Source organism: Xenopus tropicalis, chromosome 2 (genome assembly GCF_000004195.4).
Source record: "Xenopus tropicalis strain Nigerian chromosome 2, UCB_Xtro_10.0, whole genome shotgun sequence".
In the NCBI taxonomy this organism is placed as follows: domain Eukaryota; kingdom Metazoa; phylum Chordata; class Amphibia; order Anura; family Pipidae; genus Xenopus; species Xenopus tropicalis.
In genome coordinates this window covers 98,088,223-98,105,561 of record NC_030678.2, presented here as the reverse complement: position 1 = coordinate 98,105,561, position 17,339 = coordinate 98,088,223, and the positions used below count along the sequence as shown (strand labels likewise).

At 37.8% G+C, this 17,339-nt stretch overlaps 1 protein-coding gene across 3 annotated transcripts; it reads left to right on the top strand.

Moving 5' to 3' along the window:
* The first annotated feature begins 7 nt into the window (after positions 1-7).
* On the top strand, positions 8-16,972 carry psph (phosphoserine phosphatase). 3 transcript variants are annotated; one of them, XM_012957015.2, is made up of 7 exons: positions 8-244; positions 4,956-4,993; positions 7,100-7,264; positions 11,254-11,388; positions 12,158-12,303; positions 13,097-13,245; positions 13,668-16,972. In XM_012957015.2, exons 2-7 carry the CDS (start codon positions 4,977-4,979, stop codon positions 13,809-13,811), a joined length of 756 nt encoding a protein of 251 aa, XP_012812469.1. In that variant the 5' UTR covers positions 8-244; positions 4,956-4,976; the 3' UTR covers positions 13,812-16,972.
* Positions 16,973-17,339: the final 367 nt, after the last annotated feature.

Genomic DNA, 17,339 nt, shown 5'->3' with positions numbered 1-17,339 from the left:
GACATCAGCGCAAAGCTTAAGGGAGCCGGTGTAGTTAGCTGACAGGCAGAAGAGGCTAGTTTAATGTTTAGCACCAGCTGAAATAACACGGTCAGCACTCTAGTTCGTTAGATAGCATGCTGCCAAGAGGACAGAATTAGGTCATAACTACATAACTATCCACATTGGAGAGGCAAAGGTCTGTGCGTGCAAGGACTTCTCTGTGGCTGAAGGAAAATCGCGAGCAGAAGCCGGCAGATTCACTGTAAGTCATTCATTGCACAGGGATCCATTGCACATAAAAGTGCCGCTAATGAGCGATTGTCAGGTGGATGTACAACACTGTCCTTACTGGGTGCAAATTATTATAGTAGGAGCCCGCAATATGCTGTGCTAAATGCCTGCGGTGCAGAGATTAAGCCGGGTTATGTAAGTGCCTTGTAATATGCGGGATGGAGGGGCTGATGCAATCTTAGCCAGAGTAATCATCATCAGCACCTCTGGCAGCAGCCCACCTACCTCCCTTCATCCGCTCATACTAACTAATAAGTGGGGCCTTCCAATTATTGCATTCTTTACTTTGCTTATAATATTTCCAGTTTTGACCATTTTTGTTTTAGTCAGGTTGCTGCTAATACAGGTTGATACAGGGTGTTTTTATGGATTGGAAAACTTAGTAGACATGCTGATCTAAATCCCTTAGTCTTTAGACACTTCTAAGCAAACTATGCAGTATATAGAAATATGTATATATACCTGCAAACCATGTAAGCCTATACACTATTTGTTATAGGTAAAAAATAAAGATGGCCCAACCTATACCAACTACCAGCTATTGGAATACAACTCCTGGAATGCTACTGGGCTGCTGGCTGGGCATCTCTAATATATTCAAGCATTTAGTATCTCCAAATGCTACGCCAGTGAGTTTACAATAAAAGACCTCTATTACACACTCACAACATTAATTTAATCAGAAATGAAAAGTATTTTTTTTTTATTTATTTCTTTATTTTTGAGTGTGGAATGCTGCATTTGTTGAGCTAACAAGATGTAAGTGCTAAAACACTACAAAATACATCAAGGTCATGTAAAGTTGTAGACTGGACAATATCAGATCTTTTGTTCAAAATAAACTGTTCTTTAGTCCTCATGCAGGATCACACACCAATACTAAGGGTCAGGTTTACTAAAGTATTTCTGCAGCAAATTCAGTAAGTTTCTTCACTTTCTTAGTAGATCCTATATTTTTTTACACTCCTCAAAGTTCTTCATATTCCTGTGGCAATATTGATCAACTGAATACTTTAGTGAATCAGCCTGTTTCAGTTGGCTTTAAACAGTCAGTAGACATACTTGTTTAACATAAGTAAAATGAATAGGGCTTATGCTAAGCATACTTTTTGCCTATTATTTTAATCTAGAAATTAGAATACCAATTCTCACCACTTGAATGATGCATATAATAAAGGTACAACTGGTTTACTTTTGGAATTCCATTCTGGGTCAATACATATTAGCCCTTTGGAATAGCAGTCATTTTTGTAATCTGTTCTTTTTGGAGAAAGTTAGATTTTTACTTACTTGAAATGCCGGTTTCACTGGTTTAGTCCAGAAAGCACCACAATCAATGGGTTGTCTCTTCATTTCTGGGTAGGGCAGGAAGCAGAGTTTTGGTTAGAATAGAATGCCCACTTGGTCCTACAATGCAAATAATACAATAGGTGTACACAATAACTGGGATACAGGCTATTTTTTTTTAATCAGCTGGAAGTGTTTAACAAAAAAATCACTGATTTTTAATTACAATTTTGCATGTTACTCAGAGATATTTCTTATATTGTACTGAATCAGTTATAAAACCATTGTACCATTACAAAACACACAGGATGTAGTAAACTGCACTCCATTCAGATACCAGCAATGATATTATTTAACAGCACAGGAGCACAGCGTAGAAAAAGGAGGCTTTTAACATGTAGTTCTGCTTATTGACAACTTGTATATCTTCCAAATACAACCGCAAGCAGCCCAGTGAATTTTCACAATTAGTGGATGACTTAACACAAGCATCCTTAACTGTCATGCAAAAAGCTTTTTTTTTTTTAAATCGGAATTTCAGCTCTGCTAGTGCGGAGAGCACTATTGCGCTCCCTTCACTAGTAATGCGGCCCCCTCTGACATGAAAAACCTAAGCGCAGAGGTTTGAGTGGAGGTGTTATCCCATAGGTCTCTCAGAGTGGCACTAGGGTCCAGAACACCCCTAATGCACTGTGACTGGAATTTCTATATAATATTCCTCCTGCCCTCAAAGCTGACAAAAATTGGTTAAAAAGGATCTCTGACTAACAATAACATATTACATATATTGAAGGACCATCTTACTAAGTGCAACATGATCAAAAACTGTCTATTGACTTTGACTGCACTTTAATCCTAAACAGACTACAAATATGGGTGAGGCTTGTGGGGACATGCATTTTAATAACACCATTTAAATGATTGTGGAGCACTAGGATCCTAATGCTTGCATGCAATCATCAGCATGAGCATAGGCATTAAAGGACATGTAAAGCCTACATTTGCCTACAATGTATATCAGTTGGGCATGCCTCCTCCACCCAAATGGGATTATTTGTACGGCATGTATCCCCTCTGTTTGCCAGCACCATCACATTTTCCTAAACCAAATAGCAGCTTTCACCTGGTGGCCATTTTTACTCTGATACATAATTGGATACATTTAAATCTGCAAACAGCCTACACACTCAGACCCTTATTCAGTGTACATTTAAGGGATTTCTTCGTCTACAGTACACAATATTATTAAAAGATTCAGAGAAATCTCTGTATGAAAGGGACAAGGCTGAAAACCAATTTTGGATGGTTGTGATCTGTGAGCCCTTGGATGGCACTGCATTAATAACAGACAAGATTTTGCAGTAATCATTGTATAGGCCCAGTAATACTTCCCATGACCATTATCTTTGAACATACTTTGTTGTTGCATCCGCAAAAAGTTAAAACTATACCATGCAAGATAAACCATGTATAAACATGATGGAGAAACGCAACTGCCTTCTCTTGAGCCAAGCTCATCTAAGGACTAAGGTGGAGTATGGTGAAGTGTCATGTGGTCTGACTAGTCGAAATAAAATTTGAAATTCTACAAAAGAAGGACCACATGGCTTGTTATCTTCACACAGTTTAAAAGCCAACATCCCTGATGGTATGGAGGGTGCATTAGTGCACATGGCATGAGTAGCTTGCACAACTGGGAAGGCATCATTAATGCTGAACAATATATACAGATGTTAGAGTTATAAATGCTGCCATTCAGGCAACATATTTTTTCAAAGAAGGCCTTGCTTATTTCAGCAAGACAATGCCAAACCGCATTCTACACATATTACAGGGTTGTACTATAGAAATATAGATAACGGTACTTAGAAATGTATTTATGTATACAGCAAATATGCCATACTTTAGCGGTCTTTCTGCTAATTTATGGATGTAATATTTTGCCATTTAAAGCCATGTGGCCTAATTCTGAAGTCTCTGATTTTGTTTATATTTCTACTTGGCCTTTATCTGATCACTCCCAGTTTACAATGTATAACCCAGAGACATAGATAGTTTAGACTTTATAGCCATAATAGGGCAAAGAGCTGTTTAGCTAATAGTTTGCAAAAATATTCTTACTAAAGTTTGCAACACACAGCAGCATTTTAAGGACTTTTTATGTATTTTGTGTGCAATAGAGTACATGGGTATCCAAAGAAAACTTTCCGGGGGGCCAAAGCCATCAAGCAAAAACAACCTGTTTTTCTAGACTAAACCTGTATAGAAAAACTAGGTGCCAAGTCACTCACAAATTACATTATTGTATAACTAGGGGAGCTGTGTAAGCACACAAATTTTTCGGCCACATGCACTTTGTAAATACTTCACTAAATACCACACCCATTTTATCAAAACCTACCCCAGATGAACCAGTATAATCACTAAATCACTATAAAATAGATAACAAGCATTCCTGAGATGTGCCAGTATAATTACTATGGAAAATGAATAATCTGCAAATTAATCCCGAAAAGAGAAAATGGACCACCTGCATATTAACCTCTAAAAACATGTACGGGGTAAAGAAGATGCAGGCACGACAGTTTTGCCCTCCCTACTCAATTCTGGGAGTTTTTGCAAAATTCCAGGGGGGGGGGGCACCTGCCCCTCTCCCTTTGCCCTTATTTGCAGGTACCCATGATTGGGAATATCCTAGAAACCCCAAATTAATTTACATAGGTTTATTTTATGGGTTTAGAACCTCTTCAAGTGCTGATACAGCCAGGAAAAGTCGGGGAATCACGAGCTTCAGTTACTGGACATGTGCATCTCTTCTTCACATAGCATTAATCATCATATTTGCTGGCAATATGATTAATACAATATAACAGCAGCTCTTGAGGCTTGCACTGCACTGACTATTCCTGGCTGAACACTGAAAAACCCTGCAATGTGGTAGTGGAGTGGGACAACACATAACTACCAAATCAGGTAAGCGCAGTGGAGAGATGTTCCTAGTAAATAAAGGTTTAGATTACGTATCCATGTTAATCTGATGTGTTTTTCTCCTAGATGTCAAATATTGAATGATGTAGCTTATTCACTTATTATTTCTTTGGATATTACTTGTCTCTGATCTTTATTACCACTAAATATATTTATGATTCTGTTTTTTATTATTTCATGTCAAATTAATGCTGGGCAGTTATTTGTTACTACAGATATCACATATTATATTTCACACTTTCATTTGCAAGAGAAACGTGTCATTTGGATTCAACCCCTTACTCAGCTAATATTCCTCACACTGATATATATTTTTCTTTAGCTAGGATTGTTCATGTATGTATGTATTTGTTTTTCCAACATTCTGTCTTTTTCTGTATACCCACAGTTTTATTTGTCTTTCCTAGACTTGATTCATCAACTGATCCATGTCCGCAAACTTCAGGTAAAAGTATATTTAAATTATGTGTAGTAATTTAATATTTAGTAAGAAATCCTATTGCAAAAATGTTGTATTATTAGGGTGACTGGCAACCTTAAGCCTCTTCTCCCCTATCTCTGCCCCTTATTCTTTCATATTGGTAAAAGATTCAGTAAAGCAAATACTTTTTTTAACAGTAAAGAGTAAAGAGTTCTGTCATTAACACCAAATGTAACATAAAGTAGGGTAGTTAGTTTGGGAAAGTTTCATGTAGTTTTGGTTCTTAAAAAGTTTCTTTTGAGCAGGATGCAATACAACGTACATATATTGAACAGAATGCCATACCTTAAGTCTACTAAAAATAATTTAAGCGGAACTCAGGGGCAAAATTAATATGCCACACTTGCCCATGTATAGATACTTACAGCTGTGACATATGTTTAGAGCACAGTTTGGGGCGACTGAACTGACCTTAACAGACCATCCCATTCTCTCACTACTTAGGAGAGAAGACTCTCCTTAAATGATTTCCAAGTTATATGCACAAGTAAATTCCACCACCCCAGCCCCATTTCAGGTGGCATACAAACGATGGCGTGATGATATCCCTGGATTAGGGAACGATCAATGGGAAGAAGTGACCGGGAATCTATATCAGTTTCTGATCTGCTCCAGAGACAGGCTGATACAACATGAATTCATTCTTAGAACGTATTATACCCCAAACAGACTGGTCCATATGGGTCTAATCACATCCCCCATATGCAAGAGGTGCGGAGAGGTAGATGGATCCTACTGGCACATGGTCTGGACCTGCCCCATTATCAGTAGGTACTGGGTTAAAGTCACTAGATATATGACAACGACCTTAGCCCTCCCTCCAATTTGTCAACCTGAAATATGCCTATTAGGGCTCATTGACGAGCTCATACCCACCAACTATGCCAGAACTATGGTACAATCATTACTGTACTAAGAAAATGCAAAGAAAATGCTGATCATGAAATGGATGGCCCCCTTGCCGCCAAAAAAAACTGGGTGGATTGACCTGGTTAATAAAATTTTTCCCTTAATCAAACTCACGTTCGAAGCCAGAGGTCAACCGAATAAGTTTGACAAAGTTTGGGGTGGATGGCTAGAAACACACCTGATAAGATTACCATGATGAATGTCATACACTCTGCATGTATGTAAAATAAGTGTAAACAGCAAATATGCAATGTAAAACTCAACTATGGCTGTAACCCCCTCCCCCCCCTTTTTTCCTTCTGTATCCCTACCCTTGTTTATATGCAAAATCAATAAAAAATGTTTCTTTAGAAAAAAAAAAAAAAATTTAAGCAATAGAATTGTTTTGCATCCAATTGGGATTAGTTGTACCTTAGTTGGGATCAAGTACAGGGTAATATTTTATTATTACAGAGAAAGAGAAAATAATTTTTAAAATGTTAAATTGTTAAAATGGAGCCTCTGGGAGATAGCATTTCTGTAATTTGCGGTTTCTGGATAACGGATCCTAAACCTTCACAATGTTAATGTTTGGGATGTAGTGCTTTATGTCAGTTATATAAAAAGAGATAATACTTATGTTTTTGGGTAGGAGAAATGGGACGGACTCCATTGAGGGCTAAAAGTAAGAACCATCATTGGGGAAAAGATGGTAGAGGCTGGAGATGATGGATACTGAGGGAGGGATTTGAAATGGCTTAGAAACTGGTTGACGGAATTACAGGGATTGATGTATTGGAGGGATGATTTGCAGAGACTTATGAATTTAGTGGAAAATTTGAGAGTAAACTGGGGCTGGACTTAAGGCAGAGTGAAGTAAAGCAGCTGAATTATTGCGAGAGTGATGGTGAGGTGGATATATTTGTAAAAAAGAGGTGCAGGGTCTGCTGTTCCAAGGAAAGTAACAGGGCTGAAGTTGATATATTAAAAAAATATGTAGCGACTTCAGTTCCAGAGTAGGGGAGAGGGCTGGTAATGTGACCCTGAGGGTGAATTATTTTGGACAGAAGTTTAAGGTTATACAGGGGTATCATAGTAAAGGAGCCTGCTTTTTTATGGAGTCTGACTAAAGTACCATACTTTTCTTCTGGACTATACTGACAACCACCATTTATCCTTCAGTTTGTGCAAGAAAATTCCACTCAGAATGGGCTCCCTCTCTGAGATTAAGGAAACATTCCGGAGTGCAGATGCAGTTTGCTTTGATGTGGACAGCACAGTGATAAAAGAGGAGGGCATCGACGAGCTAGCAAAGTTCTGCGGTGTTGGTGATGCAGTGGCAGAGATGTAAGTGACAACCTACCAACCTACCTAAGGTTGCATACATCCTAAAACAGATCTGGTGACATGGCTTTTAAAGACTTTTTAGAAATGCTACTTAGCCTTTCCAGAATACTTTAAAAGTTTATCTAGAGAAAGACAGACTCACAATTCCTTCCTGACCCCCAAAATAGGAATCTGATCTCTATCTAGCTCATTTACTATTAATTGCTTAACAATAGGAATCAGAAAAAGTTTTAGGATGTGGCTGAACACTGAATCCACTCCAAATCGAATCTGAACCCTAATGTGCACATGCGTAGTAGTGAACTACTGAGAAAAAATAATCAACTGGTCGTAACTTGTTTGATTTAAAAAGTCACATGATAATTAGGGTTCAGATGCAGTTAGGGCAGGCACTAGGATTAAGCCGAATCCTGGCAAACCCCTGAATGAGCTTTGAATATCCCTACTAAAAAAAATACATGTAAAGGCTCATTTATGAACTAAATGCAAAATGCTAAAATGAATGCAAAATTAAGAGCCATTTATACTATTCAGAAAGGTATTTGTGCTTATGCATGCTCCAATTTAGACTCCCAGTCCAAATCTGCTTGCATCAATTTGTACATTGCCTGAACTGAGATTCATCAAGGATTAATTCATATTCAAGTATCATTTAAAAAGTATTATTAAATTGAAATGGCCTGGAGATGCACTAAAAGCAGCAGTCTGAATGGTAAATTGGTCAAAACTACACCCACGTTCTTAATATTTGTGAGATACAGCCTGACACGCTAAAAGCTTAGTAAACATGGGAAGTGTTACAGGTTTGATCGGCTGATTTTATTCCTGTGGCTGGGCTGATTTTTTTCTCTGAACAAATCTTACTCCAAAAAATGGAAAGTGGGCAGGCAGCTTGAGAAAACTCCAACAGCCTTTGCAGGTCATGTGTGAGATACTCCATGAGAACACTTTCTTTTTTGTTCCAAGGACAAAGCAGCGGAGGTTTGCTTCTGGATGGCTGCCATATGCAAAGTGCAAAGGTTCATTTCATTCTTCCAGAGAACACTTCTAAAACTTTCCTTTCACTTTTTTTCCCCTTTAAAGGGATGCTTTGAGTTTTCACATTAAAAAGTATAAGCTAAAATAATATAGGTTTAAACATGGGATTATTTATTTAGATTGCTCCTGTTGCTGTGGGAGCATTCTGCTCCCCTATCTACCCTTTCATTATACACCATTGTGTCTTCACTTCCATGTTTACAGGGTAATTGGTTGCAGGTAGAAGCAGGTTGCTTTTTAGGTTTGGGCGTTATTTGGGGTGCTCTACTGAGCACAATCTGCACAGGTTTCTATCACATACATATTTATCTAGTGGCTCGATGACCTCTAGACTTTGTAAGGGTGGTCAAATCTTTCTTTTATAAGTGCCCCCGTAAATTGTAATTATGCCCTAATATTAAATAATGTTAATAATCTTGGAACTCTAGAGACTACAGGGTACTCGAGGATTCCTCCTTTATTAAGCAACATTTTGGAACATGTGCCTTAATCCGAAGTTGGAAAAAGGTATAGGTAGTGTGGGGGTAAAACTTACATTTACCTTTATTGGCAGTCTAAGGTGTAGGTAATATAGGAAATGTTGCTGGTTAAACGAGATACATAAGTAGGAAAATAGAAAGGATCCTTGGTACATACAGTGGCTTGCAAAAGTATTCGGCCCCCTTGAACTTTTCCACATTTTGTCACATTACAGCCACAAACATGAATCAATTTTATTGGAATTCCACGTGAAAGACCAATACAAAGTGGTGTACATGTGAGAAGTGGAACGAAAATCATACATGATTCCAAACATTTTTTACAAATAAATAACTGCAAAGTGGGGTGTGCGTAATTATTCAGCCCCCTTTGGTCTGAGTGCAGTCAGTTGCCCATAGACATTGCCTGATGAGTGCTAATGACTAAATAGAGTGCCCTTGTGTGTAATCTAATGTCAGTACAAATACAGCTGCTCTGTGACGGCCTCAGAGGTTGTCTAAGAGAATATTGGGAGTAACAACACCATGAAGTCCAAAGAACACACCAGACAGGTCAGGGATAAAGTTATTGAGAAATTTAAAGCAGGCTTAGGCTACAAAAAGATTTCCAAAGCCTTGAACATCCCACGGAGCACTGTTCAAGCGATCATTCAGAAATGGAAGGAGTATGGCACAACTGTAAACCTACCAAGACAAGGCCGTCCACCTAAACTCACAGGCCGAACAAGGAGAGCGCTGGTCAGAAATGCAGCCAAGAGGCCCATGGTGACTCTGGACGAGCTGCAGAGATCTACAGCTCAGGTGGGGGAATCTGTCCATAGGACAACTATTAGTCGTGCACTGCACAAAGTTGGCCTTTATGGAAGAGTGGCAAGAAATAAAGCCATTGTTAACAGAAAACCATAAGAAGTCCCGTTTGCAGTTTGCCACAAGCCATGAGGGGGACACAGCAAACATGTGGAAGAAGGTGCTCTGGTCAGATGAGACCAAAATGGAACTTTTTGGCCAAAATGCAAAACGCTATGTGTGGCGGAAAACTAACACTGCACATCACTCTGAACACACCATCCCCACTGTCAAATATGGTGGTGGCAGCATTATGCTCTGGGGGTGCTTCTCTTCAGCAGGGACAGGGAAGCTGGTCAGAGTTGATGGAAAGATGGATGGAGCCAAATACAGGGCAATCTTGGAAGAAAACCTCTTGGAGTCTGGGGCGGAGGTTCACCTTCCAGCAGGACAACGACCCTAAACATAAAGCCAGGGCAACAATGGAATGGTTTAAAACAAAACATATCCATGTGTTAGAATGGCCCAGTCAAAGTCCAGACCTAAATCCAATCGAGAATCTGTGGCAAGATCTGAAAACTGCTGCTCACAACGCTGTCCATCTAATCTGACTGAGCTGTTTTGCAAAGAAGAATGGGCAAGGATTTCAGTCTCTAGATGTGCAAAGCTGGTAGAGACATACCCTAAAAGACTGGCAGCTGTAATTGCAGCAAAAGGTGGTTCTACAAAGTATTGAATCAGGGGGCTGAATAATTACGCACACCCCACTTTGCAGTTATTTATTTGTAAAAAATGTTTGGAATCATGTATGATTTTCCTTCCACTTCTCACGTGTACACCACTTTGTATTGGTCTTTCACGTGGAATTCCAATAAAATTGATTCATGTTTGTGGCTGTAATGTGACAAAATGTGGAAAAGTTCATGGGGGCCGAATACTTTTGCAAGCCACTGTATTAAGAAAGTTACTTGCATTTCCAGGGGTTGCATGTTGTTTCTGGAAATCAATAGCGCACTGAGCTGTTGTAAATAAAAAAGTCTGCAGGTAATACTTTGGAATTATGTTGACAAACACATATCACCTTGCAAACTTTACTTGTTCTGGTGCTATCTCTTTTACTGTTTGCCAGGGATGCTCCTGTCACGGGGAAAAGTGTTACTCTCACCTCGGATGGCAGTGAGCAGCCAATTACTAGGGCTGGCAAAAAGCCACCTCTGGTAACTTTAAGGGCTCTGGCACACTGGGAGATTAGTTGCCTGAGACAAATCGCGGGGAAATTGTGGCACCGTGTACCATTTACATTTTCGCCAGTGGGATGGCATTTCAGGGAGATTAGTCGCCAGAGCCCTAAGAGACAATTTTTAGAATGCAATAGTGCTCTCTGCAATTTTGATGTCCCCCCCTCTGACCTGCTGCGTCACTAAAGACGCAGATGCCAGCATCCCCAGAAATGCCACTGCGCTATACTTCTCTAGGCTAGGTTACAATTTTGTTTTAACTGCAGCAATGTAGAATACATTCTCGAGTTATTTTCTTGCTTCAGTTATTAAAGAGAGAATATATGAGGGAAGAAGTGTAGGAGACAAACCTCACATATTTGCCACCATCTTTACATTTATGTTCTGGAGATATATATACTGTATATATATATATATATTCAGTTTTATTGTTTTTTTCTCTTTTTAGGACACGCAGAGCGATGGGGGGATCTCTAACCTTCAGGGCAGCTCTAACAGAGAGACTTGCATTAATCCGGCCTTCAAGAGAACAGGTGCAAGCCCTGATCACAGAACACCCTCCAAGGCTCACCGAGGGGATAAAGTAAGTGACAATGCTGAGTAAGGTCAGTCTGAACACTCAGCAGAATATCTTAAACTATGGTGGTTGCACTACAACTTCCATCATCCCCAGTTAAACCTTTGGGCTACACAATTTTTGCCATTAAAGAGGCCCCATTCAGTATTCAATTCCCTGTGTCATTCCACTTTATTACACATAACTTAATTTAAAGACTTAATTGTTTTGATTTGTTTGTATGTGCGGATTAATTGGGTTGTTACCAACATCTGGTATAAATTTCATGTCAATAGCCCCTTTAGAAATATATTTACTGAGAAAAACGTTGACATGTTCAATACATATTATTTTCCCCGCTGTATGTTTAGTTGCATGTGACTTGCATGTGATGTGAAGTCACTTCTGCTGAGTGACTCGACCCCCTACCCCACACCCCTCCTCTGGGAAACAACTATGGAAATCCGTGGTGGAGGCATATATTATTCAAAAAAAATAAAATTACAATTAAATAAATATATCAGCACCTAGACCCAGGGCCTCAGCTGCCTTAATATAAATACGGCCTTGCTGTAACACCAAAAAGGTGTTAAAAAAACTCTATACCCCACAGTGATAAAAAATAAATAAATAAATATTTACTTACATAGTAAGCAAGTGCTCAAAAATTAAAGCCTGAGTCACACATTTTCAAATTGTGGTATTATCTCCAAAGAAGAAATCCTAATTGTATGTTGCGATAGGTGGACTTAAAAGTTTTCTTCCTAACCTGTTAAAAAACCGTCTTTTTCCTAAGGGAACTGGTCTGCAGGCTGCACCAAAGAAATGTCCAGGTCTTCCTCATATCTGGTGGATTTCGAAGCATTGTGGAGCATGTAGCATCTCAGCTTGACATCCCTCTGACAAATGTGTACGCCAACAGACTAAAATTCTATTTTAATGGTATGTCAAAGCTTATGGCCTGAAGAGAAAAGAAAATTCAAACACTGTTTATGTTATCTTTGCTTTGCAGATAGAATATTGTTTATATATACCTCTCATGTATATGTGCACATATGAAAAGATATATATTCTGTCCATAATAAGCTATGCCCACATTCCTTATTATCAGTGGAATAGAAAGTAAACACACTATATAAGTATGGACAGTGTGGCCTTGACTGCTGCATCTGGGGCACACAGTACAAATAGCACACCGTTTATTTCAGTGGAAAAGAGTTGTGTGTCAAAGGTGCATAAAAAAATGACTTCATTTGTAGATGTTGGTCTGTTTCTACTTTTTCGATATTTTTTTTTTAATTCTAAAGATACTTTCCTAATATTTTTTTTTAAATAATTGACATAATTAAAAAAAAAAAAAAAAAAGCAGGAATCCTGGAAAGGAATAAAAGCAGGACTTGCTATTAAAATATTTGTTTTAATGAAATACTACTCTGTAGGCCTAAACTCACTCATTAGATTATAAATAATAAACAGCAGTTACTGATTGGATCCCTAATTAAAGCTTGTTTTTACCCTATTTGGACTCATCAGCATAGTGCAGGAATTACTCATCTGATTCCATGTGATCAGCTAAGACCCTTTCTTTATTTGTATGCAAACAGCAGGAATACTGGGAAGGAAACCAATTAACGCTCCTAAAATTTACTTTTTCTTGGAATACTTGTAGAGCTGAATCTTCTCAGTATTTATACTTCAAGATGAATCCTTATAACCACCAAACTGTTTTTTAAAGGAGAGTATGCTGGCTTTGATGAGACGCAGCTAACAGCGGAGTCTGGTGGTAAAGGAAAAGTGATTGCCCAGCTAAAGGAGAAATATGGCTTCAGAAAAATAATAATGATTGGAGATGGAGCTACTGACATGGAAGCCTGCCCTCCTGCTGTAAGTAGTTATAGATGTAAAATAAGAACATGATTTTAAAATGCACAGAGCTGAGGGTCAGTATAAGGATAAAAGTAGAAACTCCATAAAGTAGCATTGTAATAAAAAAGCAAATTGGTTTTAAAATGTTTACAATTATCATTCCTGTAACTGATGCTGTGCTTAGTGAAATGGATGAAAACAGAACCATTTGTATTTCTTGTTTAAAATGCCTTTATTGCATACATCTTAGGGCATTCCAGCAACGTTTCAGACCAGGTATGGCCTTATATCCTTAGTGAAATGGATACCACCTGCTGCAAATAAAAGGTGGAAATCTGTTACTTTGAAAACTCATAAGGATCATTAATCCAAGCTAAAACCTACATTTTATGGGTGATATTTCATTTGTACAATAAACTTAATTTCTTCTTGTGTGTTAGGATGGCTTCATTGGGTTTGGAGGCAACGTCACAAGGCAGCAAGTGAAGGAAAAGGCCAAGTGGTATATAAATGATTTTGAGGAGCTCCTAAGAGAACTGGACAACAACAGCATCAAAATGAATCACAATGATATAATTTACTAGTTTGCTTAGCAGTTAATATGCTGTATTTTTTAGGTAAAGCCCATCAGTTTTGTTCCTGTGTGCTGGTATACCACTCTATAATATTTGAATAGATCTTTATATTTTAGTCAAAAGATTACCTTATTTAAAGGCAGCTTTGTAGCTGTGATTTAGATGAAGCTAAATATGCAAGACTTTATACATTTGTTTTATTATGTGGTTAAAAAAACACAGGCATTTACAACCACAGTAGTGTTGGCAATATGCAGTGGTCTGCAAGTTGTTTGCTATATAATATGGCAACATTATCTTTCTCTCTCTGTAGAATCTCACACACCCAATTTGCACAGGTGACTTTGTAGTTGTCCTTGAGGTTTACATTTTTTTTAGCAGACAAGTATCTAAAATATTTGGTTAATAGCAAATACTTATTTCCACTGTAAACTAAATCACCTCTCATTGTTACCGAATCATAGCTACAAAGTCACCATAGGAAATAAAGTCCATAGATCTAAATTTAAATATGTGATTTTTAGAGACCTTACGGGGTGCATTTTCTTATTGTTTTAGATATACACTTGAACTACGTTCTAACATTAATAGTTTTGTTTTCTGAAATCATATTGACAGTGGGTTGCATGCAGCATTGGTTAGACCAGGGTTACAATTTATTCTTTTTTAATTTGTATTTAGTTTAAAAATTAACAAACTTGTTATAGTTGTTACAGAGTTGTTGCTGCCTACTGTTATTTTACCATAGAAGCAATATATACAAATAACTACTACACTATTGCTAATCAACTCCATAAACAATTGTAATCTCAGCCCTACAAGGTACAAGAAAGGTGTTTTCCAATCTTGAGCTTGAGTGAGAACACTTAGGGGCCCATTTATCAAAGTATGATTGCCTACAAATACAAAAAAAACGTATTTTTTCCAAGTTTTCCTACCTTGTGTATTTTCACCGATTTTTTTGCTAATTTGCGCAACTTTTTCGCACTGTATGTCAAAAATGATGTGACAAAATCGTATTGTCACAACGAGTACGAAAGTTTCAGATTCAAGCTTCGGTATCGTGACTTTCCTTTGGCCAGGTTGGAGCTGCAGAGTGCCATCGAGTCCTATAGGAGGATTCCAAAAACATGCACAGAAGGATTAAAGTCACAAAGGTTTTCCCGCCGTTTACAATTATTTGGATATGAAAACTTTGTGACTTTCGGATCGCCAATACGATATTATCGTGACTATTACGATTTTTTCGAAAGCATTTCCGTGACATTTGCGATCATCAGAAATTATCGTATGTAATCCGAATTTCACCTATTTCGGGATTCGAACTCGTACTTTGATGAATCAGCCCCTATGCCTCACCCATATATACAGAAAATGTCACATTTATAAACACAACCATTCCTCAGATTTGGATGCATGTAATCCTAAGCATCATCTCGTCGTACACATACCAATCTCACATGTACCTTCTATATAGCTGTGCTCCTTCAGCTGTGAACCCCGACAGTGGTGCCTTTCATCCCCCAAATGCGTACTTAGCATTATGTTTTCAGTTCATGTCATTTCAAGACTTTTTAAAAACTTTTTTTATAATAGTATGTTCAAGAGAAGAAAGTATTCTTTTACAATGTTTACTTTTTATTATTAAGGTTTTCGTTTTAAAGACCTTCTGAAAAGATCTGTTGGGTTTATTGTGTTTTGATGTAAGAAGTGAATTGTCAAAGTGTTATGTTAAACAGTAAAGCACCTTTTCCCTGCATGTTAGTAGGAAGCACTCCTAGAAAGTGTTATACAGAATTGTTTGACTGAAAACACAATTTTAGACAGACGTTTAGATGACAACTATTAGCAAATGTATAACTGCCTGACTAAGCAGTAAGAAACTTTAGAATAATGTAACTTTAGTGACCTTTGATACTGTCAAATGACCACCTCAGCACACACTGAGTTGAATGTGCTAGGTTTGTGCATATATGACACTGTAAAGTTCATAGTAATTGGCTGCTGTAACATGTTTATCTCCTGACATATCCATAACCCAAAGGCTGATCAGCCAGAGAAGTTGCACTCATTTACCCAGATCCTCTTGCCAGTTGTTATTTTACACAAAGAGTTCAATTTATTATGCTGTGTAGAATGCAATTTGCTAAAAAAAAAAAAACAGTGTAGCAAGCTATGTAAAATAAACAGAGATTTTATTAAGGGGTGTTTTATTTTACGCCATCTGAACACCAGATTTGACGCCATTATTCTAGACCTCTTCAGGCCTTGTGTAAGTACGTTCTGGCAAAAGTCGCTCTAAGAAAAAACAAATTAAAAAATTATGCCTTTTTATGTGCCAAAGCCCGGTGATGTGTCACAAATTTTGTCATTTTTTTATGCCGCATAATAAATCTGCCACTTAGAGTTGTGTTATGGAAAAGGTGTGAACATAGCTTTGCTCTGAAGAAGCTTAGAATGTACTAAAAAAAGCTTTATTTCAAATGTAACTATGGGATAACTCCTTTAAATATTAATCAGATTGCTACTGAAGTCAATTGTAATATAGCAGTTATCCCTATATGGAGCAAAAGACAGGAGTGTGAAAGCTACTTCTCAGTGTTCACCATTCCTGGTGAAATTGTATGCTCTTTAAATAGCATGACTGTTTGGTCTTAACTTTTCACTGCAGCCAATTACTATAACGTGCAAACTGTAATATATTGTCACAAATGCCTATGCTAGTGCCATAGTATTAGTGTACCTATGTAACAGCAGACTTTGATTTGACTCTTTTCCTGTGACATTCCGTATGTATTTGCCTCACAGAGGCAGCCCCCTAGATGCATCCCTAGGCAAGGAGGGTATTTGCACTAGTCCCCAGTACTTGGTGGAGCACACCCAACCAAAAGTTGCCCTTGGTAAAGGTATAAATAATAATAATTGAATTATTTTTTTACTGTATTTTGTAACTTTATTGTTTCATTTACATACAGTTGTGAAAGAAAATTTACCCTTCTGAATGATCTTCATGAATTGATTTGTGGACTGTGAACTGATAACAGACATAAAAAGAATTTGATTAAAAAAAATGTGCTTTCCATCTTTTATTGAACATGCTAATCCAACAGAAAAAAAGAATTTGTTTTGATCATAGCATTGATGTTTAATAAATCTGTTTTACAAATAAATGTTTGTTGGGCAACATGCTGCAGTACTGAGCTTCAAGGATTCAGATGTGCTTTCCCAGGCTTGACAGAAAAGAAATTGTTAAATCTGAAACGATTTATATTTTTTTTTTACTGAGCTCTGCTTTGTTTGTATATTCAGTGCTACTACTTGTAACTTGGACTACTAGGTTAGTGTGTTTATTGCAGGAAAAAGTCTTTTGTGGTTCCAACAATTTAGTCAGGGCTTCTTGTGGCTCACATGCAGTGCTTGTAACCCTGCAGGAATGGACTACTCTGCTTCTGCTTAAAGGAACTGTACCACCAAAAAATGAAAGTGTTTTAAAGTAATTATAATACAACTTACCAGGGGCGCTTCTGCCATTAGGCG